A 26,915-nucleotide genomic window follows, 5' to 3' on the forward strand; every position below is an offset into this window, starting at 1 on the left:
ATAAAATGTGAAAATTCCCAAAGCAACCAAGAACTCAGTAGTAGCTGTACCATGAGTAGCATTATGTTAGTTGTTCTGAGGCTATGAAAATCACCACACACTGGTAGCAATGGTAATATTCACTGTGCACTTAAAAGCTGTTCTGGCATAAAAAGGGGGGGAATTATTTAGATAAAATGAGGGTGTTTTAATGCAAGTGCATGGAACTTGAAAGCACAGCGAGCAAAGGTCAACTTGCATTAGAAAAGGAACCAAAACCTTAATGGACAGGCAATTTAACAACCATGGGCTTCTGAGCAGACCGCCCCGAGGCTCTGACCTCATGTGTGGACCCACAATAACTGCTAGCTGGAGATGTATTTGACCTCTCTACCCTCACCCACTTCTAAGAGAACTGACTCCCACCTACAGCCCCTTGCTGCCGCCTGTTCCCATAGGCTGGACAGAAACACTGTCATATGGAACGGACCCTTAAGCTTCCAGGTTGGCAGCCACATCAGATCGTATAAACAAACGCAGATGCAGCTAGTCCAGAGAGGTGAGTCAGTGACAAAGAGATGACAGAAACCAAGCAAGCCATGAGATACACAGAGAGATGAGACATGGGCCTGGGAGATGCAGAGAGAGAGAAGGAAGGAGAGGGAGCTAGGGCAAGTAATCTTGGTCCTCGACTTCTTGGTCCTGCTTCCAGTTGGTGTGAGGCCTGACTATAAATATATATATATATATATATATATATATATATATATATATATATGTATACACACACACACACACACACATATATATATATACATATATACCTATATATATGTATATATATGTGTGTGTGTGTATATATATATATACATATATATACACACACACACACTTAATTTCTCACATTCGGTGAGATGTAGCTTCACAATAGTCCACCCCCCACCCTTTACATTCTGGAGTGAGTTTGAGTGGGTTTCTGTTCCCTGCAACAAAATGTACCCAGACTCAGACAAGGGAAAATTGGGGATATAAGTGCAGGGTTTGCATAAGCAAGACCACATAAAGAACATTATGTAGGGAGGGGTGGGTGCAATCATAAAGTGTTTGTGTTTGCTCATTCAAATGCTCCCTCGTTTCCTGACACTTGCTTCCATAGACGCACACTATAGCCACACACTCACACACACTGACATTCAGTGGCACGCAGAAACAAAGGCAGCAATGACTGGATATGCTTTTATGCAGATACCCAGACACACATGGACACATGCCAGCACCTCTGCATTCCTCATGCCCGCACGGACACAGAAGCAGGGGGCACGCAGGAGCACACATAGGCGCATGAACACAGTGGCGCTTGCCCACAAAGCTCAGGGCAGGAGTCGGGGCTTGACTGGGCTCTGTGCAGCCTCCCTCCCCAGCTGCCAAGTGATTCATCCCCAGGGCTGCTAATTAAAGCCAGGACAGAGGGGACAGAGGCAAGGGGAGGGGAAGAGAGAGAAGGCAAGTTTATTTTGGTTCCAACCAGGCACGCAGCCAGCTTGGGGGTCACCCACTTCCTGGGGCTAGGCCAGGCAGAGGCAGAGGAACACAAACTGGAAGGGGAGGGAAGACCCTCTTACCCCTTCTTGTCCCTCAGGATCTTCCTGGAATGGCACCTTCTTTGGGAAAATTACCCAACTCCTCCACACCATCCTCTTCTATCTCACTGTTATTCCAGCTGTACCCCCTCCAGACTCTTGTCCTTACAACTGGCCTCTCCTCTTCAGCACACTCTCATTCGGGCTTGCTGGAGCTGGCATATCTGTGTCTGTACCCTGCTTCTGTCTCCCCACCCCCAACAGACCACCCAACACAGGTACGGTACATAGGGAATGCTCTACGTGCTTCTGGAATACAACTGAGTTGACCCCAGTATACTGTGGTGACTGCACCTCTGATGGTCTGAATTCCTATCCTAGTTCTACTACGGGATAAATGCCTTCAGCTCCCTAAGATTAGTTTCCTCATCAGCAAAATGACAAGAATATACACCCTCTAGCATCATTACGGACATTAAATGAGAGAATATAGGTAAAGTGCCCAGCATGGTGCCTGGCATATAACAGCTTTAGCTAACACTCAGTAAGTGCTCCTGCTGTTAACACCCCACCTCAGGCCCAGGGTACCAGCAATAACACAGAGCCAAGTTCCAAGCTTGGCTCCACCACATGGTACCTGGGGAACCTCACAGAGAACTGCCTCATATGTAAAATGGGGGTCTGCGATATACCACAGATGGAATGCAAAGATTTGAGCCTGTCAAGCATCCTGTGTGGAGCCCAGATCTTGGAAGCTGCCAGATAAACGGCAGCAGTGAATACTAAGGGCAGCAGGAGCTCAGAACTCTGGGGTCAGAGCATCCCAGGAGGGAGAAAACAGGCAGGTTGGACTAGGGTAGCCAGGGAAGGCTTCCCAGAGTGAGGAGGACTGGAGTTGGGCTCCCAGAGCCAGAAAGCTTTCAGCAGACACTAAGTGACAAGGTTTTCAGGCACAGGAAATGGTGAGAACAGAGGGCTGGGGCAGGGTGGGCAACCAGGCTATGCTGAACAGGACTCAGCCTGGGAAGGGAAGACTCCAACACAGCTGGGTTGCCTCCAGGGACTGGTGGAGTCTTCGACTTGTGGATGGGGGAGCCTTGGAAGATCCCTGCAGTCTCAGCCACCCCAGATTGCCAGGAGGTCAAAACAAGGAAGCATTTTAGAGATTACCTAATCTAAACTCCCGTTTGACAGATGGGGGCACTGAGGCCCAGAGTGGGAGGCCTCCTCTGGGAACAGAGCCAACCGTGGCTCCTCCTCCCACTTCTCCTCCCAAATGCAGTGGGCTCCCGTTGCCATGGGGACATCCCTGGCTCTGTGGGTGTCAGTGGCTCCCCCACCTCCTCCCTCCTTCCCTAGCAACAGGCCACCTCTTCGGCTCTCCTCCTTGCGTGCCTGGCAACCCCAGCCCTGTCCCCAAGGCCCCCCAGTTTCAGCCCGACCTTCCCTACTGTGGCACCGCCTCCAAATCTGGGACCCCTGGGAGGTATTGGCCCCTCCTGCCTCTCCCCACACTTCACATCTCTCAAGCTTGACCATCCAGTAAGAGACAGTGGATTGGGCGTAGAGGAGGGTGGAGGGCACTACAACATACTGAGCACTATTTTATGCTGAACATTGTTTTACTTTAATTTCTTTCATCTGGCTTGGACAAGTCAGAATCCTCATCCCCATTTCACTGGCCAGGAAACCAAGGATCAGAGAAGTTCAGTGACTTTGCAGAGAGCACACCAGCTAGGAAACAGGCTCTGCTGAGAGCTGGCTTTGTGAACTTGAGCCATCGCCCTCTGAGGGCCTTGGTTTAAAGTGCTTGTAGGCTTGACAACTTCTCACAAACCTACAGGAAGTCCGGGCACCTTCCTGTGCCCACAGCCCTCGCGCAACACCAGCTGTTCAGCTCTAATTAGACTCCACACTTCCTCTGCCACCCCATACTTAGAAGCTCTCAGGCCTCCGTGGTTTTCAATCTACCTACCCTGCTTCCACAACTGCCAAGGCCTCTCTCCTCTCCTTGGTGTTTCTTCTCCCCCACCCCAGCCTCTCCCTTTTATGCACACACAGTGCTTATTAAAGACACTGGGGCTCCAAGGGATGAACAGATTTGTCCAAAAGCACATAACTAGAAAGTGACCTGCCATAAATGGAGCCCTTTACCTGGATCTACTTGCTGCCCTTGGTATGCTGCAGAGCTCAGCCTCTCCCCTCTAGCCTTCCCTGGCTCCACTGATGACAGAAGGTATCAGTCCATGTTCTGAACTTTAACATTAGCTCTTTTCCTGCCCAGATCTGTTTTTGCCCAGCCAACTGTGCCCCCCTTGAGTCCCATCCTCACTTCTGATGCATATTGGCTACATTCCCAGGGATGTGCCCCCACCCTCCACTGCAAAGCCTGCATGTCAGTCCTCCACAGCCCAGATCAGATTCTGCCTTCTCCAGGAAGCTCTCCCTAGACCCCTAGCTGAAGCCAGCTCAAGAATTTACATGTGGTCCTGTGAGCATCCTCACACAGCCCTGGTTCCAAGTTCAAGGGTCTACCAACCAGGTTGGCAAGATCTTCCCCACAAGTGCTATGTTTTAAGACCCTTCCACAGCCCAAGTGTGACCCTTGCTTCCCAAATGCTGAGTCCTCGAGGCTGCTGTAGCCTCCTGGGCTGTGGACACAGGATGGATGTCGGGAAGCACGTCTCCATAAAACAAATGCTGGCTTTGGAACCAGACAGCACAGGGTATGAGTCAGAGTGATGCTACCCTGACCTATTGCTTTTCTTTCCTTGGGCAAGGCACTGACCCTCTGGGGAACCTCATTTTCCTCATTTGTAAATCAGGGATCCCAATCTACATCTAATAGGGCTGTGGTGAGCATTAAATAAGATCATGTTCAGAGTTCTTAATATGCGAGGAGCAAATGATAACTGCTATTATTACTAATATTAGGATGATGATGAGGATGATTATTATTATCTGCAAGGCTGTCAAGAGCTCCCGCAGTGACAGTGTGGGCAGGGCTCCGGGCTTGGTGCCAGGCAGACCTGGGTTTGAATCCTGGCCCAGCCATCTATGAGTTGCGTGGCTGTAGGCAAAACCCATAACCAGCCCAAGCTTCAGTTTCTTCAACTCTAAAACAGTGATGATAAGGCCAGCCTGGGTTCCACCTACAGTGTCACTAGGAGGATCAAATGAAAGAAAGTCCCTGATGACTTCTATAAGTTGTAAAGGCCCAATACATGTCATCATGACTTATGATTATGATCATTAGTAAATACGCTGAGCTATAGGTCCCAGGAACTCCCCTGCTGGGAGAGCTGAGAGCTAGAGATGCCTTTAATAGGATTCTTCAACAAGTAGCAGGGATATCAGTGTGGAGGCCTATGACTGTGCTTGGAGCCATGCCAGGTTGCTTTTCTCCAAACCCACAGTGGAACAGTGGGACCCAGGTCCTTTGCTAGACTAGTGCCTTCGTAAATGCTAGGACAGGCTGTGCCCATGCCTCCCTCCTTGGCTGCATCCTGGGACTAACTGCATCTTGTCATGTACTCCTTGCCTGGACACTGGGCCTGACTGCATCTGTCACATTCCCCTGCTTTCCTGTTGACACAAGTGTGCTTCCACCCCACAGTCGCGACCTTGGCCCTCATCAGTGTGCTCATCCCATAGCCCCTGCTTGGGATGCCAGGACACGGTGTGTCCCATTACACACTTCCATCTCTATGCTGGGATCCTCTGCCTCCCTCCCATATCTACTGCCTGAATGGCAGGACCTGGGTTGCCACATATGGTTGGGCAAGCTGTGCCCCGTACAAGGGTTCACAGCCAAGAGGCCACAAGTAGGGGACTGAAATGGTATCCTGTGCTCTGTTCACTAAGCCGGGAACCCCAGTGAGGGGCCACAGTAGACCAGTAGAAAGGGAATTTTCCTCCAACTGATCAACTCAGTGGATTCTACTCTTCACGAAGGCACTGTATATGCTAGTTACAATCCTGGCTGGGACTGAGTATACCCATCCCATCCCTTTGTTGCCTGGGCCCATCTCATCTCAGAGATCACCCCTGGCCTAGATGCTGAGCCTGAGCGGGCCTTATCCTGAGTCCCCCCACCATTCCCATGTACACCCAGACTCCCTATCCTTCACACTTGTATCTTCATGAAGCTTCTGGTGGGTTAAGGCCTGGGAAATGCATAAATAGCCCTTGTCTTTACCCCCATTTTACTCCTGCCCCCACGAGCTGCCAACTGATCACACCCTGAAAACTTACTGAAGCTTGTAAATCCTTTTTACCAAGCATGTAAAAAAAATATGTGCACTTGGCACCATGATGTATGTTTCTAATGTGTAGACTGTGTCACATTAAAAGTCCACCCAGATCCCACTACTCAGGGCTAGTGCAGTTTGGGGTAGAGCACCAACACTAGACCAGAGAAGCCCCACTTCTCTCATACCCTCTTCTCCTGGAAGGAAAAGGTGGAGAAGGTCCCAGGTCCAGAGCCGACCTCTCTGCAAGTCAGCTTTCCCATCTGGGCAGCAACCATGAATCCCTCTGGGGTTCAGCCCAGCTCAGCCCATAGTAGCTAGGGTCAGAAAGACTGAGGAACAGTTTTCAACCCCTTTCCCATGCCTGCCACACTCACCCAGCCCTCCCAGTCTGCTCCATACCCGTCCCTAATACCAACGGGACAAAACCCCTGGGGTTGGCCCCCACCCCTGCCCATGGATCCCCAAGTTAGAAATCAGAGGGCCCCACCCCAGTCCCTGCCCCATCTCCCAACTGCTACTAGAGAAAGGGGGTACTGACCTGACTGTCCTGGAATTCTCACCATCAGATCTGAAAGGGAAACAGAAAAAAAAAAAAAAAAGTCAGCATTTGCTCTCTGTTCTTCTCCCTGTGCCCTATGCAATGACCTGGTGGCCTAATACATGTCATGAAAATGAGGGGTAGGGTATCTCATCCAGAGAAGAACCAGTGAGAAGGCTGGGAGATGGCAAAGGGCCTGGCCATTTGTTGGGACAGTGAGGAGGACAGCATGGCTGGAGTGCACTGAGCAAAGGGAGGAACGGTAGGGGGTGAGGTCAGGGAGGTGCCAGGAGCCAACCATGTGGGTCCGAGTGGGTCACAGTGAAAGGTAAGGCCCAAATCAGAGTGGCTGAGAGGCAGCCTGCAGCTTGGGCCAAGGCAAAGCCCAAGCTTTAAACCCAGAGAGACCTCACTTCAGATATTGGCTCTGCCATCTACCAGCCTTGTAACCCAGGCAAGCCACCCCCCTTCTCAGGATCTGAGCCTCAGTCTCCCCACTTGGAACACAACGCCAATCCTGGCAGGGCTGTTGGGATGATTAAACCCTTTGGAACCCAGCAGACAAATACCAGGTATTATTAACAACATAGCAAAGGCTTCACCAATTGCCTGGTCCAACCTGCTTATTTTCTAGATGAACAGAATGAGGCTGAGAGGGTAAGTGAGTCAGCTGCTGGGCTCCGGTTTACTACACAGGCCCTGCCTTCTCCATTGTGAGGCCCCCTCAGAGGTGAAGGAACTGCGAGAGAAGAGAATGGAGTGGAGGACAGCTTTGAAGGAACCCAAGGGAATGAGTGAAATCTGAACCACACCCCTCTGGCAGCTCCTCCTCAGAGGAGTGTGGGGGGTGGGGTGGGGGGAGGATTGAGACAGTGAAGCTGGTGCCATAGGGGTGGGGAAGGGGAGGAAGAAGGACCAGGGAACTTGGAAGAAGTGGGAGAGTGTGGAAGCAGGCTTTCCTATCTCTTTTGTCTTCTTCCTCCTTTATGTGCCCCCCATCCCCTCTGTGCCTTTTCCACAGAGAAGACAGAGATAACACATCACAGGCTCTGTCCTCAATGAGGGGAGCATCATCTATGCTGAGTGCAAAGCAAGAGATGGATGCACAGGGAGGGGAGGTGGACCTCAGAAGGGAGTATTTGTTAGAAGAGTGAATGGAGCACTCACAGCGAGGTGGGGCAGGCAAGCATCAGGGTGTTGAAGCTCTGAGTGGGTGAGTACTGTGCTCCCAGTTCTGCTACTTACTAGCCACGTAATTCTGGGGAAGGTACTCCCCTATGCCCAGCCTCAGCTTTTTCACTTGTAAAATGGGGTGTGTGTGTGGAGGGAGAATCTCTCCTCTTGTCAGGTAAGGCTTGCACAGCGTCTGCCTGGCACATGGTACATGTTCAGCCAAGGACAGTGGTACTCACCTTTGGCCTCACAGTCCTGTAAAGGGATAGATGACCAGGGCCACAGAGCACCTTTTCATGTTTATTAAAACTTTCCATCTCACTGTGCAGCAACACGATTGCTTCTGAGGCTTGGCCCAATTATTCACAGGTACCAGGTCAGAGGGGTCTGACTTCAATGACTCCCCAACTGCCAACAGAATTGAGGCCAAGACCCTCAACACTCCCTAACACTCTCCCAACACTCTCAACACTCCCAACACTCTCTCCCTAACACTAACCCTCTGCTCCAGACAGGCTGGTCTTCTTGTTGCCCCATCCCACCCCCAAGCCCCAGCACACATGGATTCAATCTACCATATACCATACCCAGACCTGGAAATATGAACCCTCCAGGAACTCATGGACTGGCCTCCTGCCCCAATCTACTTTTGAGCATAAGCAACATATATAATCACCTCCATCAGCACTGAGCACCTATATGTACCAGGCACAGTGTCAGACTCTTTCCCTACATTATCTACTTTGATCCTGCAAAGTGGGAACTACTCATCCAACTTTAACATGATCAAACGAGGACTCAGAGAAGTTGAAATGATTGGCCACACATCATGTAAGTAGGGGAGCTTGGCATGAACCCCAAAGCTCGTGCTCTTACCATCATATGCCACTGTATCGGTAGCTCAGTGCTGGGCACATATGTACTGTTAAGGTGAGTTCCCTTATCCTACTTCCCTAATGTCAAGACAGACCCTTCCTCTCTAGGGCTCTTTCTTCTGAGAGGTTATTAGATACCTATCTCTGCTCCAAAAGCAGGCCTATATGAGGTGTTACAGTCCTCAAGATGGCAGCTGAGGGGAGCAAAAGATCTCTAAGCCATGATGAGGAATGAATTAACCAGTTCTCCTCACTGTGGGCTGATTCTTACTAGTTTGAGGGTATATGACATCATGGGACCCTCAATGTAGGGGGGACATCCCACCTCAGAGGTTTACAGCCCTTTATGCATTTAGTGTATGATTAACTATGTGTAGATACCAATGATCATTAGTGCTGTGCTTTCCTACACCTCTCTGAGGGCAAATGCCCTGCCTAATGGTCAGTCTACCTCTTACTCCATGAAGCTGAGCCACCATTTTGGGGGAGGTGGCACAGACTTGGATAAGTCACTGCTGTCTGGACCTTGGTTCCTCATTTATAAACAACGGGGCTATGTTGGCTGAGTTCCAAACAATCTTTGGGCCCTAAAATATTTAGTTTCTTCAGAATGCCAAAGTTTCTCTTTTTTATCAACTGGGTTCAGCTGCCTAGATAGAGAGGCAAAGACGCAGGGTACCAGGCCTCCCTTTATCAATCCATGTCAGGAGAAGAGATCAATTTCTCCTGCTACTCCCACAGCCCTCTCCTAATGAAAGGTCACTTGGGACCCCGGGGCTCTCAAAAGGTTTAGCCATGCCAATTCCTATCCTCAGGAGCGATCCTCATAAACAGTAACTTATTGAAGCCTATGAGTACAGTGACCATATTTTCTGAACCAAAAACTTGGGCATGTAATATGACCAAGGATTTTTCTTTCTTTTTTTTAAAAATTATTTTAGCGTTTATTTTTTATATATATTTTGAGAGAGCATGAGCTGGCAAGGGGCAGAGAGAGAGAGAGAGAGAGAGAGAGAGAGAATCCAAAGCAGGCTCCAGGCTCCGAGCTGTCAGCACAGAGCCCGGCGCAGGGCTCGAACTCACAAACTGTGAGATCATGACCTGGGCTGAAGTCAGATGCTTAACTGACTGACTGAGCCACACAGGCGCCCTGACCAAGGATTTTTCTTAAGTGATTTCTACCCAATGTGGGGTTTCGAGGACAACTGTGAACAGGGCTCCTTCCAGCAGTGCTCTGAGGGGAAAGAGGTAGATACCCTGGTCCAGGGATCATACAGGTCTCTCCAAAAGCTGAGAACCAGCCCAGGGGCAGCCAGGCATCTTCTCTCCTGGACATCACCTGGTCTAACTGTAAGTCTCTCCAACGGAAAACTCCCTTCTCATTGCAAATCAGTTGACATGGTTCTCCTGCACCAAACATTCAGTGACTCCCCTCAATGACCTCCCTGCCAGTCCTGCCCAAACTCTCCAAAGCTCTCCATCTTACTCCACCTCCTACCTACTTGTCTAGCACATCTGGTATTTGCTACTTGGAATACTCCTGCCCTTCTTTTATGCCTTTTAAAGTATTTTTAATTGTATTAGAGTGATACGTGAAATAGTTTAAAAAGTCAAATTGTAAAACGATCTTAACACAAAACTCGTTTTCCACATTTTTTTTAACGTTTATTTATTTTTGAGACAGAGAGAGACAGAGCATGAACAGGGGAGGGTCAGAGAGAGGGAGACACAGAATCCGAAACAGGCTCCAGGCTCTGAGCTGTCAGCACAGAGCCCGACGCGGGGCTGGAACTCACGGACCGCGAGATCATGACCTGAGCCGAAGTCGGCCGCCTAACGACTGAGCCACCCAGGCGCCCCTCCACGTTTTTTTCTGATTGCACTTTCGTATTTCTAAAGTATATGTTCGTGCTGCTAATCTATTTTGGAAACATATTTTCTTGTGTGTCCTTTTACCATTTTTTTGCCAAAGTAATACACATATGTAGATTTTCAAGTCACCCAGTACTTCAAGGATTGTAACAAAACACACAAATTTCCTACCCTACCCCCTTTGCACCCCCAACCCCCACTCTCAGGGACAAACCCTTTTCAACTCTTTTAACTGCTTTTTCAGGTATTTACCTCCTCATTTCTAAAGAGCCCATGTGTACATCTAGCTCAATCAATACTGGTAGCGGGCATTACTATGACTATATCAATACTAATAATGGATAAATCGTATCATATGCTATAACCACATTTCCTTTTCCATGCAACTTTTTCTTTTCCCTGGTGTTGATGTTGTTGATGGTGATGATGATGATGGTGACGATGATCTTGCTTGCTTAGTTTTCTTCATATCTATGATCAATTCTCCCCAAACTCTGTCAGAAGTGCAATTCTCCTCTCAATATGTTTTGACACATCAGGTAATCTATCAGATTATTTTTCCCCCTCTGAGACATTGTCCCTAGTGCAATTGAGACTGGGCGCTCTCTAGACCTGCACAAGGTTGCACTGAGATCTTCTCCTCTCCTCATCACTCTGGGTTTCCTTTCACCTCTCTTCAGTGTTGGATTTCCTGGATCCCTTGCCCTTTTTTCTGACTTTATGTCCACATTTTGCTGGAGCACATTCCCCAGTGCTTCCTATGAGGCCTAGGGCATAAAATCTTTAGATCTCATATGCCTGAAAATGTCTTTATTAGACCCTCAACCTCGATCGATAGTTCAACCAAGTATAGACTTCTAGGTTGGAAATTATGTTCATTCAGATTTTTGAGAACACTGCTCCATGGTCTCCTAGCTCTCCAGTGTTGCTGTTGAGAAAGCCAATGCCATTCTTTTCCTTGATTCTTTGTGTATCATATTTTTTTTCTGGAACTTTTCAGGATCTTCTCTTTAATGCCTGGTATTCTAAAATTCCACAGGCATACCTTGCTATGGTCATTTTAACATTTATTTTGCTGGTTACTCAGTAGGATTTTCATTCCTTCAGTTCTGGGACATGTTCTTGGCTTTGATCACTTTCTTTGATCACTTTGTATTATGGCTTTGATCACTTTCTTCCTGCTGTTTCCTCCATTCTCTATTTCTGGAACTCCTAATGTCGGATGCTGGAGTTCCCCAATTGATCCTCCAATTTTCTCATCTTTTCTCTTCTGTTGTCTATTTATTTGTCTTGTTATTCTGCTTCTTAGGATATTTCCTCACCTTTTATTTTCTAATTCTTCTGTGGAAATCTTTATTTTGACACTATCTTTAACTTCCCAGGTTTCTTCTCCTCCCTTTGTGACCTCTGTTCCCTCCAAGTGCCTTTGTTTTTTGTTTTCTTGCTTGCTTTTTTGGTCACTCTTATAGGTTGATGGTCTTCTTCAAACAGGCTTGTACTATCTGATCATCTCTGGCTACCTAAGGCTTGCTAGTCGAGGGCAGGCGGCGGGGGGGGGGGGAGGTTAAATGTCAGTTGTACTGAGGTTTAATTTACATAAAATGAAATGTACCTATCTTAAGTGTCCTTGGCTGGTGATCCTTGGTGACTGGTTCCCATGACACTAACAAGCTGATGGGAAGCTCTGTGAATAGATGGAGCTTGCCAGGTGGTGGGCTTCACTACAGTTGCTGGGCTGAAGCCTGTTCTTTTGTTGGAAGACTCTCACATGTTATCTTTTGGAGGCCCTTTTCTAGGGACTTTCAGTTTCCTCAGAGAAGACTACTTTACCCTCTTGTATGCTCCTGATTTCGGTGTCCTGGAAGTAGGGGAGTGGAAGAGGTTGGGATCCCACTGTTTTAGGATGCTTGTAAGCCTGTTTCACCCCACCCTTCATTGTGCCTGGTATCCCCAAGCCCAGGGCCTCTTAACTTCAATTTCTCCAAAAAATCAACCCCTATGTGCAGGGATGGGGCTGGAGGGTTGGGGGGGGGGGCTCACTAGATGGGGCCAGGGAGGGGCCAAGAGTGTCTGTTAACAGACTTCCAATATTCTCCCTGTTTTGAATTCCACACCTCACCCTGTCTGCTGTGGTTCATAGCCCCTCCAAATCCTAAGCATTTCTGGGGCTCTCTGGGTGGAACAGTTTACTTCTGGTCAGCATCCCAGACCCTGTGTGTTTCTACCTTTTTTAGTTCTTTTTCTTTTTAAAAAATTATTTATTTTTGAGAGAGAGAGCGTGAACAGGGGAGGGGTAGGGGTGGGGACGGACAGAGGATCTGAAGTGGGCTCTGCACTGACAGCAGCAGGCCTGATGGGGGCTTGAACTCATGAACCATGAGATCATGACCTGAGCTGAAGTTGGATGTTCAACTGACTGAACCACCCAGGTGCCCCTACCTTTTTTGTTTCTTTACTCATATTTCAGTTGGATTTGGGGAAGTGTCAGAGATAAATAAGTTTATTCAACTCATTATGTATAACAGGAAGTTCCTCTTCTTATTGCAGCTAACTCCTATTCATTTTCTGTGACTCATTTAGGCAAGACCTCCTCCAGAAAGCTTATCTTAATGTCTCTAGGCTGGATGAGGAGGCCCTCCTCTGTTCCCCTGCACTGTCCTTTTCTTGCCTCCATCACAGCCCTGATCAAACTGTTCTGAAAGTGTCCATTTCCTGACTCTCCCTGAAGATCAGGAGCTCCTGGTGGTCTGGGGCTGTCACTCAGTCATGCCTGTATGCCCCAGTTCCCAGGGTCTGGTCCACAGAGGCACAGAGCAAATATGTAGTGATAGAATGAATGAATAAATGAATGATTTCCAAAATGAATCAGACCCAGCCAGAGGGACCATCTAGAAAGGGAAATAAGCCGAAGACAATTTTTCCTATACAAGGCCAGTTCCCTAAAAGCTAGATGTGCAAGGATGCCCACTACAGCATGATTTGAAACTGTGGACAAATGGGCCCAGCTTCCATGCCCTGCATCCATAGGATGGTTAAGTACCTTATGGTATATCAGTTGCCATGAAAAACAATGCTAATGAAGAATATGCAATTACATGGGGAAATGCTCAAACGAAAAGCAAGAAAAAATTTTATGTGCTGTATCATTTCAACTGTATGAAAAGAATGAAAAGAACAAGGGAAACACACCAGATGTTTGCATGCAGTGGCTGCCTTTGTGTGCTATAATTATGGGTAACGTTTTCCTCCTCTACTTTTCCAAGTTTTTCTACATTTTCTAATGGAAGAATGCATTAAATGTCTAATTTTTAAAAAGGTCCTGAGACGTGAAGGCCAATGTCCTGAGAGTGCTATGAACAAAATACTGTGATGGGGGACCTAAGAGTCTGTGTGCAGGTCCCACAGTGCTTGGTGGGAAAGCTGCATTCTTCACTGTCCAGAGACCTTGAAGACCCAGGCCCATGGAATATGAACCTCTCTCGCTGCAAAAGTAGGACCTAACTTGGGAAGCCAAAGGAGGAAGATATTGGAGTCTAGCTTATTACAAATAGCAATACCATAGGCCATCCTGGGAAACAGAGGCCCCTACACTGGGCCGCAAACTTTAGAAACCCCTATCCATGAGGTAAAGGATCTGAGGGGCCAAGGGAATGGGACCATCAGGGTCTCAGGGGCCAAGGGAATGGGACCATCAGGATTTTTGGCCCTCTTTCTTCTAGACTACACTCCAGGTACCCAGGACCCCGGCATTCCCTGCCTATGTCTCTTGAGCTTATTTGCGAGAATTGTGAGGTCTTATTATCAAGGTCCACCGGCTAGGCCCAACAGGTGGCCAAGGGGAATCTGGGAGTAGGGAGGGCTTTGATGTGGCCTGGAGTGTCCATACACATCTCAAGGTTCTATACAAACCACAGGTTCATACAGAATGGGGACAGGCCAAGGGTGTCAACTGGTACCTTGCCCAGGCCCTACAAAAGTAGAGCCAGGCAAGTCCATACCTAAGCCTCAGGGTTTATAGAAAGGTCTAACACTGAGAGGTGGATGGACCTGGGTTCAAATCCATTTATCAGCTGTGAAACCATGAATGAGTCCATTCCCTTCTCTGAACCTCAGTTTTCCCAACTATAAAATATGTATAATAATTCCAACTTCAGAGAGTTGTGGTGAGGCTTTCTGGGAACAGGATGGCCTAATGGTTATGAGCACAGGCCTTGGAGAAGACAGGCCTAGGTTTCAATCGCAGCCCTGCCCCTTCTAACTATGTGATTTGCATCTCTGAGGCTCAGTTTGTTCACCAATATAATGGAGGTATTAATAGCATTAACCTGATAAAGTTGTTGGAAGGATTATGGTTGTAAACAATATGTAATAAAATTGAAACATTCTTAAATGAGGAAAAGCTGCTTAATAATAGTTGTGCAAATATTGGTTATGGTGGAGTTGACGAGGCCTTCTATACTGCCGATGCCCCTGCCCAGCTTTATTTTTCTCCACAGCACTTACCACTACGTGACATACTCATATCTTCTTGTTTCTTTTCTGCCCCCACCCCCTCCAACATACAAACACTAGAATATCAGCTCCACAAGGCAGAGATTCTGTCTGTTTTGTTCACTGTTTCTAAGTACCTAGAACAGTGTGAGGTACATAGAAGATGTTCTTCTACCGTTAGGTAGATATCTGCTACTTAGGGGTAAAAAGGCATTCTTGGCTGATAAAATAGCCAGAATACAGGCATGGAGGCACAAAGAAGTCCACTGTGCTTAGGGAACCCTAGACAGTTGACTACAACTTGATTACTGGTCAGGAAGGGAAGAAAGTGGCTAAAAAGGTGAATGGAGCCACGGCCTGACCAAAAGGAGCATGCAAGAGCTTTCCCAGACCACAAGTGGTGTAAAGACTTACTTTTGATGGCTAGGGAATGGAAAAGCACTTGGGAGAGAGGCAAAGATACCTCCCAAGTCCAAGAGCCATCTAAATCATGACAATGTGAAAAATGAAAGTCAAAACCTTTTGAAAGATTATTCAGCTGGAGAAGACTCCTTCCGAAGGGACCCATCTGAACCAAGAATCAGACCTAGAAATGACAAATAGGCAGGTAGAGAAGTCAGGAAGATGAGATGATGGTGATGTAAAAAAATCTTATAAAGGTTAATGAAAGAGAACAACCAGATGAACCACCAGACAAATCAGAAAGCTTGCTGGATAATGAAACCACCTTCAGCAATAGAGCCACATCGAAGGCGAAGATGGTGGCATGGATGCAAAATGAAGGCCATGGTAATTTTGGTTGCTGGTTATCCCTTTGCTGGTAATTACTCTTCCCATGGTCCTTGATTTCCACTATTCATTGAACAAGTTCTGGGATGATAAGGATGATGATAATAATAATGAAGATTGCTGCATACTTCAAAGGAAATATTTTGCTTTTAATGTTTTGAATTTCTTTTTCAGGAAATAATGAGACAAGTACCACTTCACATTTTTATTTCAAATAGAAGATAGGCAGAGACTACAACAAAGAGCCTTGAATACCAGGCAACAGTGTATTGTCCTATAATTTCTGAGGAGCTTTTGGGGAGCTCAGCCCTAGGAGTAATTAGGTCAAATACTGCCTTCCCCAACTTCATGCTCCTTTCTGTCAAGCAGGCTTTATTTTGGTCCGTAGCATATTCTGCCTTCTAATAATCCAAAAAGAATAAAGTGAATATTGATTAAGCACCTACAATGGTTCAGGGCTTGTGTTATATTCTCAACAGTTGGGCAAGATAGTGATTATTCTTCCCATTGTATAGATGTGAAAACTCTGGATCAGGGTAGCAATGAGATTTGCCTAGAGTTACGAAGCTAATAAGCAGGGAAGCTGAGATTCAAGTCTGGGTTTGTCTGACTCTGAAACCAAGGCTTTTAACTGCTACAGCTGTGGCTTCCTTCTGTCATGCCAGAGCTAAGCGGCACTTCATCTCCTATACCAGCCTGTGAGCTTGGCCTCTCTCCCTCACCTGGCTCCAATCTCCCCTCCACACAGTGCAGCCCAACACCCTCGACACACTATGAGCACTCAGAGAGTACTTCTGGAAGAAACAATCATTCAAGGTCAGAGGGGGAGCAAAAAGAAAAGGAAAGGTGGGATTAGGCACAGGTGTTGCAGTCCAGATCAGCTCAGCATTATGACAAAAAAAAAAAAAAAAAAAAAAAAAAAAAGGAAGGAGGAGAGAGGGAGAAAAGGAAAATGGAACTGGCTCTCTCCAGCCCTCCCTTCCTGCCTCCCTCTGCCTGGGGCAGAGGGATGGAGGTTCAGCCATGATTGGAAGGAGAGTTGGTGGAAGGGGGTGCAGCTTAGAGAATCTTGCTGTTGTAGAAGCCTCAGCTCATCCTCAAAGCCCCTCCTGTGCACCAGGGGGCCCATCTCTGGTCTACCTGCTCCCACGGCCTAAGCAAAGGACCAGAACGTTGGGCTGCATGCCAGGCACCCACCCAATGCTGCCAAAGCACAGCTCACAGCAGACCCAGGACCCTCTCAGGTCACAGTGAGGGTACCAAGAGAAATAGAGGGGCTGGCTCGGGTTGGGGGGTACAGATGGAGGCCGTGGCAGAGCAGGAGTCAGAACCCAGGTCTTCAGTTTGCTGAGGGCTCTCTTGACTGCACCAGAGGTTGAGAAAAATGCTCACAAATGCACATGGAGCCAGAGGTAACACATGCTGAAACGAGGCCCTCCACGGTTAGGTATTTGGGGGGTTCCTAATAATTTCCAGTCTCAGTGCAGAGTGAGAAAGCAAAACAACCACTTTTAAAAGAATCTTTAGCTTCATTTGGGCCTCAGAAGCATAAATGTTTATCTCCTCTCTCTCTCCCAGGACCCCACTAAAACGAATGTGAAAAATCAAATAAGGTAGGAAATTATAACAGTGAAGAGGATGGAAGAGAGTGAGATCAATGGATGAGAGATTTCGACAAATTTCTAGAAGCAAAAAACAAAAAGAAGAGTGTGCATAGTTGGAAGGAGAGCCAGGGGCACCACTCAGGGGGTTGCAGTCCGGGGTGGGAATCAATAGGGCCAGCAGAGACCCAGAAAGACTCCAGACTTGGAGATGGTAGGTATGAGGAAAGGGTAGGAATGCTCAGGATCTGAAGACAGGGGAATAAACCAAGGGTAAGTACATGAAATCCTCCCCTGCTTCCCTAACCCCTCAAATCTAGAATACAAGCTGCCTGGCATTCACCCCTAGGCAAAATATCAGAGAGCTCAGGGCTAAAGGAATTAAACTATCTGGGATGAATTAGGGCATCCAAGTGGCATGTTGGTGTCCCTGGAATAAAGTGCTTTTCAAGTGCTTTTCATCCTGGCATTTAGGGGGCACCCATTATAACAGTCAGCTCCCTGGAGGCTCATCTGAAAGAAAGCCAGCAAGTGGACAAGGCAGTGTGGATATACAAACATCTCAACCAGACTTTCTACTAACTCATTTATAAACTACTAAAACAGAAAGTATGAGAGAAAAGAGCAGCAGCCCAGAGGATCAATCTGGGAAGCTCAACATCCAACTAAATGACATTCCAGCAAGAGGAAACAGAGAAAATGAAGGGGAGGAGACTATCAAAAAAATTATGTAACAAAAGACAAAATGCATCACATTTTGTACCGGGGGTCGGTGACTGGAAAACTGAGTGCTGGTTACATAGGTGTGTTTGGCTTGTAAAAATTGACCAAGCTATTCATTTGCGATGTGAGCACTTTTTTGTATGCATATTATGTTTCGGTGTGAAGTTTAAAAAAAATCCTTCTTCTAGAAATCTCCAAGGAGATTGTCCCCAGAAGAAGTGCTGTGATTATTCTGCAGGTGCAAGGAACTCCACAAAACAGTAACTAAATAAGCAAGGAAGTAAACAAACAAACAAGGTAGAAAGGAAGTCCTGGTCTCAAATATAAAACAAAGTAAAAAGTGGCATGATTTTGAACAATGTCGTAGAGCAGAAGAAAGGAAAATTCATTTGATCTGGATGCTAGGAACATCTTCCTGGGAGTACAGAGGTTGTGACAACGGACCTTGGGAACTGAGGTGCAATTATAGTACACTATTTGGCCCTGCAATGAATAATATTGACATAATCATAATCACATAAATAGAGTGTATTGGTGGTCAAATTTAAAAAAAAATTTCTAATGTTTATTTTTGAGAGAGAGAGAGCGCACACAAGTGGGGGAAGGGCAGAGAGAGGGAGACACAGAATCCAAAGCAGGCTCTAGGCTCTGAGCTGTCAGCAGCTGGACGTGGGGTCGAACTCACAAACCATGAGATCGTGACCTGAGCCGAAGTCGGACAGTTAACTGACTGAGCCACCCAGGCGCCCCAATGTGGTCAGCTTTTAAAATCAATTTGTCTTGATACAGCACTGAAGACCTAATTATTGTCACAGAACAGAATATAAATGCAATCAAGCTTGCTGACAAAAGTATGGAACACACAAAGCAGGAGCTACAAGGGTGGAAGAGAAATGGAAGGAAGGATGGGGCCCTAATAACTATGTCTTACAAACTGAGTGGTCGAGAGATACTGTGGAGGGGCGCCTGGGTGGCTCAGTCAGTTAAGTGCCTGACTTCGGCTCAGGTCATGATCTCATGGGTTTGATTCATGAGTTCGAGCCCCACATCGGGATCTCTGGTGTCAGCACAGAGCCTGCTTCGGATCCTCTGTCTCCCTCTCTCTCTCTCTCAAAAATAAACATTTAAAAAAAAGAAAGATACTGTAGAAAATGGATGGAATAAGAAACCATAGTTTAAAATAGTACTTGATAAAAATTACAAACTTGAGAAGAGGAGAGAAAGAGTCAGGTGTTGTAAATAAGCTAAATCCTCACTTGTCATAGTAGAGAGAAGTCAGTGGATAATGTTCAAAGTTGATAAATGAAGAAATGATGCACGCTATTTAGAGATATGAAGTCACTGCCAGAAAACCTAAATGGTAAAAGCAGCCACCTCTGGGGACTGGGAAGGGGGCAACGGGGAGACACTGGCTTTTTACATGTGTCTTTGTGTACTACTTGCCTTTTTAAAACTATGCATATGTACTGCTTTAATTTAATTTTAAAAACAAGTCCCTCCTCTTTCTCTGGACCTTGATCGCCCACATGCTACATACAAAAGAGGGAGCTTGATGATTCCACGTGGTGTGAGGTCCTTTTCTCCATGCTTCCTTTTATATATTTATTTTTTTAAGTTTATTTATTTATTTTGAGAGAGAGAGAGAACGAGCAGAGGAGGGGCAGAGAGGGTGGGGGGGGGTACAGAGGATCTAAAAGACTCCCTGTCAAAAGCAGAGAGCTCGATGTGGGGCTCAAGCTCATGAACCTCGAGATCATGACCTGAGCCAAAGTCAGATGCTCAACCACTGAGCCACCCAGGTGCCCCTCCATGCTTCTTTTTAGAGCAGGAAGAAGACAGGCGAGTAAAGGGCTGACTCCCCCTAACTAATGCCTCAACTCCTCATGGCACCACAGTCATCTATGCAGATGCCTTCTCAGCTGCCCCAGCCTGCACCACCCTCTGGTCTCCTTCAAGCCCCACCATTGCCTGTCCAGCCTCTCCAGCCCTCCATTCATTCAACTATTTACACCTGTTAGTTATTTATACCTGCCTGAGTCACAAAGGATTTGAGGTGGCTTACTCCAATAACACAGATAAAGAAAGAATAAAAATTGAACTAGAAAACGAGAGCTCAGAAAAAGAGATCAACAGAGATGCTGAAGCTGTACTTCAAATTAACTGGTAGCTGAGGAAGAAAGCGAGATACAATGAGCCATGACAACCTCATATTAGGAAGGAGGAAATACACCCGTTTTCAGGGGAAGCAAATCTTTGCCGAGCGCTGAATTCTTCAAATCATTGTCTATGGGAGATTCCAAGCAGGAGAAGGAGATGACTGGTTTGGTTTGGTTTTGTTTTTTAAACTTCAAGTTGTCTTATTCAGGATGAACTATTCAGATATTTGGATGAGTTATTTCCCATAAAAACTAAAGAATTTCAGGTAATACCATAATTATGAAATGAGGTATGTGCTATGGCACAATCTTGGGTTATTTCATTGATTTTCTTCCCCTGCAAATGACTATTAAGCACCTACAAGTATCAGGGAATGCCATTCAAACGTTCTTGGTTAATCCTGAGAGATGGGCATTGTCATCCCATTCTCCAGATGAGGAAACCAAAGACGAGAAGGTAAATGACATAGCTAAGGTCATCCAGTGGGTTGGGGCACAGCCTAGATTCAAAAATAGGTTTTTCTGACTGTAGCTATGCTTGTGGTGAGCATATCATAATGTATAAACTTGCAAAGTCACTATATTGTACACCTGAAACTAATGTAACATTGTGTGTCACTATACTCAGAACACAACAAAACAAAAACAAAGTTAGGTCTTTCTGTCTCCAAAGCTCCTTCTTTGTGTATCATACCATGGGGACTCATAACAAAGGCATCCAGGCTGGAGACACTCTGCCCAAGGCGATGGGCACACAAGTGATGACAGACACAAGCCCGCCCTCTTCCACAAAAATAGAAAAAGGGGGGATGACAGGCCTAGCTATCAGGCCAAAAACTGCCTGTGAGCTGCCTCAGTTACATTAAATGGGGACTCCTAGGGTAAAAAGCAGCAGAAAAAACGGTGGGCCTGGGTGGAGAAAGTGAAATCTGGGTCTACTCCCCAGCTATGAATCTAGGAAATCTGATTTCTGAGGGGCTGAACTAGACAGAGCAGAGGGTCTGTCCGCCATCAAAGCAAGAGATCCTTTATTTAGGTGATCCCTCCTCTTCACAGCTTCCTCCCCAGCAAGTCTCCAAGCCTCCTCGAGCTCCAGTTTTCTCATCAGCAGGACCCAAAGATAATGATCCCTATAATCTTCACAGGCTTTTAAGGCATAAAATAGCACATCTAAGGAACAGTACTTTAAACACTGGCATTAACAGTAGAGTGACTTTTCTTTTAAAAAACATTTTTTAATGCTTATTTATTTTTGAGAGAGAGACAGAGCATCAGCAGGGGAGGGGCAGAGAGAGAGGGAGACACAGAATCCGAAGCAGACTCCAGGCTCTGATTGTCAGTACAGAGCCCGACATGGGGCTTGAACCCATGAACCACAACATCACAACCTGAGCCAAAGTCAGACGCTTAACCAACTGAGCCACCCAGGCACCCCTAGAGTGAATTTTCTAGTCAGAGCTGTTCTGCTCATACATTGAGCAGCCTCATACAAGCCCTTTCTCTCTGGGCCTCAGTCTTCTCATCTGTAAAATGAACAGCTTGAGCTGGATGATTTTTAAGGATCCTTCTAGCTTGAAGTTTCTTGGCTTTTATGCTGGTATTATTAAAATCCTGCTCATCATGAATGGCTGCCGCTCCTCTGTGTCCCCAAAGTAGGCTGCATGCCCCTCTGTCACAGCACTTGTCAATGTGTTGTCACTCTCCTCCAACAGAGTATCTCTACTCCCCACTACCCCAGCTCAGGCCTTATCATCTCTCATCTAGACTGTCACACTCGCCTTCTCACTGGGTGCCCTCCAATCTGTCTTCCAAACTATCCACTAGTCGGATCTCTCCAAAACATGCCTCTCAACACATCTCCCCATTCTCTACAATAAGGACCTCTTGCCCCAACCTAAAACCCGATCTTGGCTCCCAATTCCCAACATAATAAAGCTCGTTATCCTGCTAGTCAAGTGTCCTCCTGATCTGGGATGGCTGACTCTTCAGACTCTTCTCCAGACCTTTCCTGCCTCAGTTTGTGCTTTAGTTTGTACTGACCTAATAAAAGTGCTCCGCCCCCCAACACACCCTGCTGGTTCCATGCCTTTGTTCATTCACTCACGCTGGCCCCTCTGCCTTAGTCTCCCTTTTGTTTTCCATTTCTGCCAAGCCACACACTGTCCTGCTTCACCTTGCTAACTCCTACTCATCCTCCAGGCCTCAGCTCAGGCAACACCTCCTCCAGGAAGCTCTCCCCGACAGTCTAGGTAGATGTCCCTCCTTTGGGCACCCACAGAGCCCTGTGCCCCCCCCCCCCCCGGCACAGCACACAGGAAACTGCATCACATTCATCTTCTCTGCCCAACTGTGAATGCCCTGAAGCCAGGAACTGTATAACATTAATCACAGAACTCCCTGCCTGCAGCAGTACAAGGAATGGCATGTCCTAGGCACACAATATTCACTGGACTGACCTCTCTTTCAGAAGTGGGGTGAGCTCCCACATGGCCTGTCCCTCCGGCTCCTCCCCAGCACAGAGTTTTGCAAAATTATTAATAATAACAATGCCTCAGGTCACCTGGGTGGCTCAGTCGGTTAAGCTTCTGACTTTGGCTCAGGTCATGATCTCACGGTTCATGAGTTCGAGCCCTGTGTCAGGCTCTGTGCTGACAGCTCAGAGCCTGGAGCCTGCTTTGGATTCTGTGTCTCCCTCTCTCTCTCTCTCTCTCTGCCCCTCCCCCACTTGTGCTCACTCTCAAAAATAAACATTAAAAAACTTTTAAAAATAATAACAACAATGCCTATCACCAACTAAACATACACTATGTGCTGAATACTTCACATATGTCATCTTACTCAATTTTTACAACAATCATGAGAATATGGGTTATTTATGAACTGGCCAGCATATCAGATGTACAAGTGCCTCCCAGTTTTACAAGGGAATTTTAGGGAAGGAACATGTAGGTACTTTTAATCACAGATATGATGACAATAATTCTAAAGTGGTTATATAGAGGAAAATAATTGGTTTTATTAAGGCAAATACAGCATCCTGGATTCCAGTAGGAAATCACAAGGCCCAGATATACAGTCATATTATCCCTTTAAAAGGATATAAAAATCACATAGCTAAAAAGACAGGCATTGATACTGGAGAAGTGGCACATATCAGGTGATAATTGTGATTAAATTGTGATAAAATAAAAACAAACTTTCCTTCTTAAAATGTTAGAGGAATCATCCTGATCAGCCCACGTGGCTCTGGCTTGTTATCTTTGTTTTGAAAAGGATGTGCTGTGTGGATCTTGGCTGACTTGTCTGGTTTGCTACACTCCACCTCTAGGGGGCAGGGCAACCCCACAGACTATTTTCCATCCTCGTCTCTCAGCTTTCCATCCTGACCAGAACCTTCCTTGACTACTGTGTTAGGTAGACAGGAAAATTTTTGATACATTGGGGAGGTAGGGTGCAACATGAATCTGAATCTTATATATCAGAAAATATAGTTTTATCCCCATTTGCAACTTGAGAAAACCAAGGCTCTGAAAGTGACTTGCCTAGAGTCACAGAGAGTCCCCCTTCCATGGCACTGAGCTTTCTGTGAATACAGAGGCCCCAAAGAGCTTCAGCTCTTAAGTGCTTGATAACAGGCTTCCCTACGTAAATGCTTTCAACATGGATGCCTGGAGAGAGATCAAATAACTTCCATGAGAAAGTTAGAGTAACTAGCAAATTACCTTGCCCTAAATGAGTTACCAAAAGTGGAAATAAGTCATTTATTTATCGTTCTCCCCCATGACCCGTGTTTATCATTCTGCCAGGGAATACAGCCAGGGAGTGAGCCAAAGGGGCCGTGTCTTATTCTGACATTGAGACACCACACCCGGCCCAGGGTCTGAGCCCCAACAGAGACTTGTTGGATAAATAAGTAGCTTTCCACTAAACTGGGCAGGCTGCACACGAGTCCTACGCATGTCTCTTTGCTCCTTTCGGAACAGAAGATCTTGCACTGAGGGTCAAGACCACGGTATGATATGGCCATAGCATGGGAGGGAGAGGTAATGATGAATAGACAGGCCTAAATGTCTCCAAAGTTTCCTCTGATTCTGCTACCCTGGTATCCCACAAACTGGAAGGCTGGTAAGTATGAAAAGCCCAAAGTAGAGGCCAAACAACTCCTGGGAGCATGAGGAGAAAGCAAGGCAGGAGCCAACAGAATTCTGAAGTGGAGTCATCTCTCTATGGGGGGCTCTAGAATGAAGAAAAACTTAGGCACCTCTAGCCATTAGTGCACCAAGGCTTAATCTGACATTCATTTGTTTATTCAACATTTACTGAGTGGCTACTACGTGCTGTGCTGTGTGTTTCCAAGCTGCTGGCTCTGTCACTCATGCCCAGAGCACCTACTATAGGGACCAACACAACATGCTCTTGATACATGTCACTTAAATGTCAATCTGTGGGGGCTCTCAATCTAGTAGAGAGGATACAAGATGTAAACAACCATAATGGTATAAAAAGAGAGAGGGGCGCCTGGGTGGCTCAGTTGGTTAAGCCACCGACCGTTGACTATGGCTCAGGTTATGACCTCATGGTTTGTGGGTTCGAGCCCCACATCAGGCTCCATGCTGATGGCATGGAGCCTGCCTGGGATTCTGTCTCCCTCTCTCTGCCCCTCCCCTGCTTGCTCTCTATTTCTCAAAAAAATAAAGGAAAGAAAAGAAACTTAAAAAGAGAGAAAGTACTCATTTCAAGGGCCAGGGGTAGACCAGCAAATAGACACAGGAGAGATGACAGCTCAGCTCAGCGTGGGAACTATATGGAGCAGCCCAGGAGAAGGAACCAGCATCAGCAAAGACCCCGAGGCTATCAGAAGGCTGAGTGGGCTAACACTGGGGTGCACAGGCCCTTCTGGCTGGGGCACGGTCTGTGAGAAGGGGACTATCAAAAGATGAGGGGAGAAAGGGAAGTCAGGTGCCGATGCTAAGAGGACTATGCATGGCAGATGGAGGAGTCTGAACATTCTCCTGCAGGCCAAAGACAGAGTGGAACCACTGGAGCCCTGCAGAAAGCTTGGCCAGGCTGCATCTCGTTAGAGGCTTGATGGAACAAGAGCAGGAGAGGCATCTGTTAGAGAAGACTATGGCAAAACTCCAGGAGGCAGTCAGGAGACGGACCCTGACTGGAGCAGTGGTCTTGGGAGCTCTGCTGGGGGAAGCCCGGAGCCATGCCTGGAGTGTCTCTAACGTCTTTACACCTTGCCTGAGGGAGGCAGTGGTGTACCACAGTCTCAAGCCCGACAGTTCTGGGCCCCATGCAGTTGTGTAACCTCAAGCAGGTCACTGCACCTCTCTGATCCTTGTTTCCCTGCCTGAAAAATGAAGATAATACTAACACCCACCTGGCAGGGACTCTGCAAATGAGATAAGAGGCAGTAGTACTGCATCGTGGGTAAGAACGCTGCAGATGGACTCTGGAGCCTGGTCACCTGTGCTCCTTCTAGCTCCTTCTCAATTCTCCTGCTTATTCATTGAGTGACCTTGGGTAAGTTAACCAACCTTCCCGGGCCTCAGTTGCCTCATCTGTAAAATGGATTTAATAACAATATCTACATCAAAAGATTCATGTGGAGATTGAATGAATTAATACATGGAAAGCACTCAGAACAAATAGTGCTTGGCACACAGTAAATGCAGTAAAAAAAAAATGTTAGCTATTATTACATAAAGCCACATAGGGTGGTGCCTGGCACACAGAAGGCTGAGACTCACTCAGCACATGTGTGGCCTCTTCTCCGTGCTCCAGGCCTTTACTATGCTCTCAGCAAATTCAGAGGCCACAGTAGGCAGGGGTGGGTGAGATGAAAGAGTAGCAGAGGGTAAGCCTCAGTCCAGTCTTCCTCCCACCTAGGCCCCCAATGGACCCCAGGAGACACCCACTCTCTTTGAAGCCCTTGAGCAGGGTCCCCAACCAGTGGCCTGGCCTACCCTGATCCTTCCTCTGAGAACTTCCACACTCACCACTCTTGCCACTTGTTTTGTCCAGACCACTGTCATGATGGTGGGCTGAGCCTGGAGCCCTGCAGCTCCGGCAAGGAGGAGGGGGCTCCTCAAGCGCAGAGAGCATGGTGTTTGCTCAGCCTGGTGGCCCCTCCTGCTCTGTGCACGCAACCAAGAAATGTTTGTGGATGACAACAACCCCATTCTTGCCCCAGATCTAGACGGAGAAGCAAGACTCCTCTAATTCTCATTCAACTCAACATTATCATTTCCTCCCACACAAGTATAATGCTCTCAACACAGTGGGGGGGAAAAATAGATGGTTTACCCTCCTGGGAAGAAGGAGAAATCCCCCCCCCCCGGGAAAAGTACCTGAGAGCCCAAAGGAGACAGACTTCCCCGGGGCCCCTCCCTTGGGCTCACTCTTTCCCCCATCTCCTTCCCAGTGCCCTCAGCCCCTGCAGGGAGAACACTGACACAGCCCAGCAGCCAAGCAGCAGACCATGCATTGCCCTGGCTGTCAAGAACACCAGGCCAGGCATTCTGGTTGCTGCCCCCCAATGTGGACCAGCTTGCAGGGTGGGTGAGGGTGTGTGTGTGGGGGGGGGGGGAGCGGGAGAGTTACCACCAAACCAGCTTCAGCCCACCACCGCCTACGGCAGAGCCGGAGCTGGGCCCATGCACAAAGCGTGGGAAATACCGCTCTCTTCAGTGTGGAGCAACTCAACAGTGGCCCCCAGCACACCCGTAAATCATTCCAGGCGCCAGAACTGCAAGGGGGGCCAGGTCAAGATCAACAACGAAAGCAGAGCTCTTCTCTAATCATCTGGGGGTTGAGGGGAACAATTCCAGGGAAAAAAGACCTGAACACTGGTGGAGACCAGCAGCTACAAACAAACAA

General features: G+C 47.2%; 1 protein-coding gene across 3 annotated transcripts in view; it reads right to left on the bottom strand.

Moving 5' to 3' along the window:
- Positions 1 to 26,915, bottom strand: part of IQSEC2 (IQ motif and Sec7 domain ArfGEF 2) — a 78,124-nt gene that overhangs the window by 47,042 nt on the left and 4,167 nt on the right. For all 3 annotated transcript variants that reach the window (XM_081793128.1, XM_081793129.1, XM_081793132.1), the window contains exon 2: positions 6,351 to 6,380. In XM_081793128.1, the coding sequence (XP_081649254.1) occupies positions 6,351 to 6,380 (30 nt within the window). The remainder of the gene's footprint in view (positions 1 to 6,350; positions 6,381 to 26,915) is intronic.

The sequence above is a fragment of the Panthera onca genome, chromosome X (assembly GCF_046562875.1).
Source record: "Panthera onca isolate mPanOnc1 chromosome X, mPanOnc1 haplotype 2, whole genome shotgun sequence".
NCBI lineage: Eukaryota > Metazoa > Chordata > Mammalia > Carnivora > Felidae > Panthera > Panthera onca.